The sequence below is a fragment of the Penaeus monodon genome, chromosome 33, assembly GCF_015228065.2.
Source record: "Penaeus monodon isolate SGIC_2016 chromosome 33, NSTDA_Pmon_1, whole genome shotgun sequence".
NCBI classification, from domain to species: Eukaryota; Metazoa; Arthropoda; class Malacostraca; order Decapoda; family Penaeidae; genus Penaeus; species Penaeus monodon.
Genome location: NC_051418.1, coordinates 179,226 through 179,851, shown reverse-complemented (window position 1 = coordinate 179,851; position 626 = coordinate 179,226). Strand labels below are relative to the sequence as shown.

The 626-nt window shown below is 49.2% G+C and overlaps 1 protein-coding gene across 1 annotated transcript in view; it reads left to right on the top strand.

Moving 5' to 3' along the window:
• Nucleotides 1–308, top strand: part of LOC119593911 (ionotropic receptor 21a-like) — a 2,659-nt gene extending 2,351 nt beyond the window's left edge. The window contains 2 exon segments of the mRNA XM_037942929.1: nt 44–111; nt 146–308. Of these exon segments, the coding sequence (XP_037798857.1) occupies nt 44–111; nt 146–308 (231 nt within the window).
• Nucleotides 309–626: the final 318 nt, after the last annotated feature.

Below are 626 nucleotides of genomic sequence, written 5' to 3'. Positions count from 1 at the left end.
TCCTCAAAAATAAAAACCTTCCCACCCCCGTCTCGCCCTCAAGGCCGGCCTGTACGAGAAGTGGAGTCGGGACCTGATGAAGAAAGCCAGGAAGGAAGGTCGGGAGAGACAGCAGAGGATCCTGCGGGAGAGGGGCAAGCAGAAGGGCCAAGCAGACCCAAGCGGACACCGAGAAGGCGCCGAAGCCGAGCGGAAACTCTCCCATGGCGCTGACGATCGTCCACCTTCAGGGCCCGCTGATGCTGGCGGCCCTGGGTCTCGGCGCCGCCAGCGTCACCTTCCTGGGCGAGATGGCTCAGGTCACGTGACCCATCTCGTCACTTTATCTGATAAAAGTTCAGTTAATTTTGATTTCAGGGTATATGTGGATTAGGATTGCCAACATGACGTAAACTAGAAGGACAGTGATGTGAGACTGTACCACATACTAAGCATTTTGTAATTTGTTTTTGTTGAAACTGAATTGAGAACAAATCTCTGCTACACTCGTGTCTTGTTTTTATCCTGTTTTTAGTCAGAAAGTAAAAAAAAAAAATCTTTTAAACAACCCTGCATTAACAGAAACGCCACAAAAACGGATATACGAAATGGACTAACGAGAAAGGATTCCAACGTCCCAATCACCG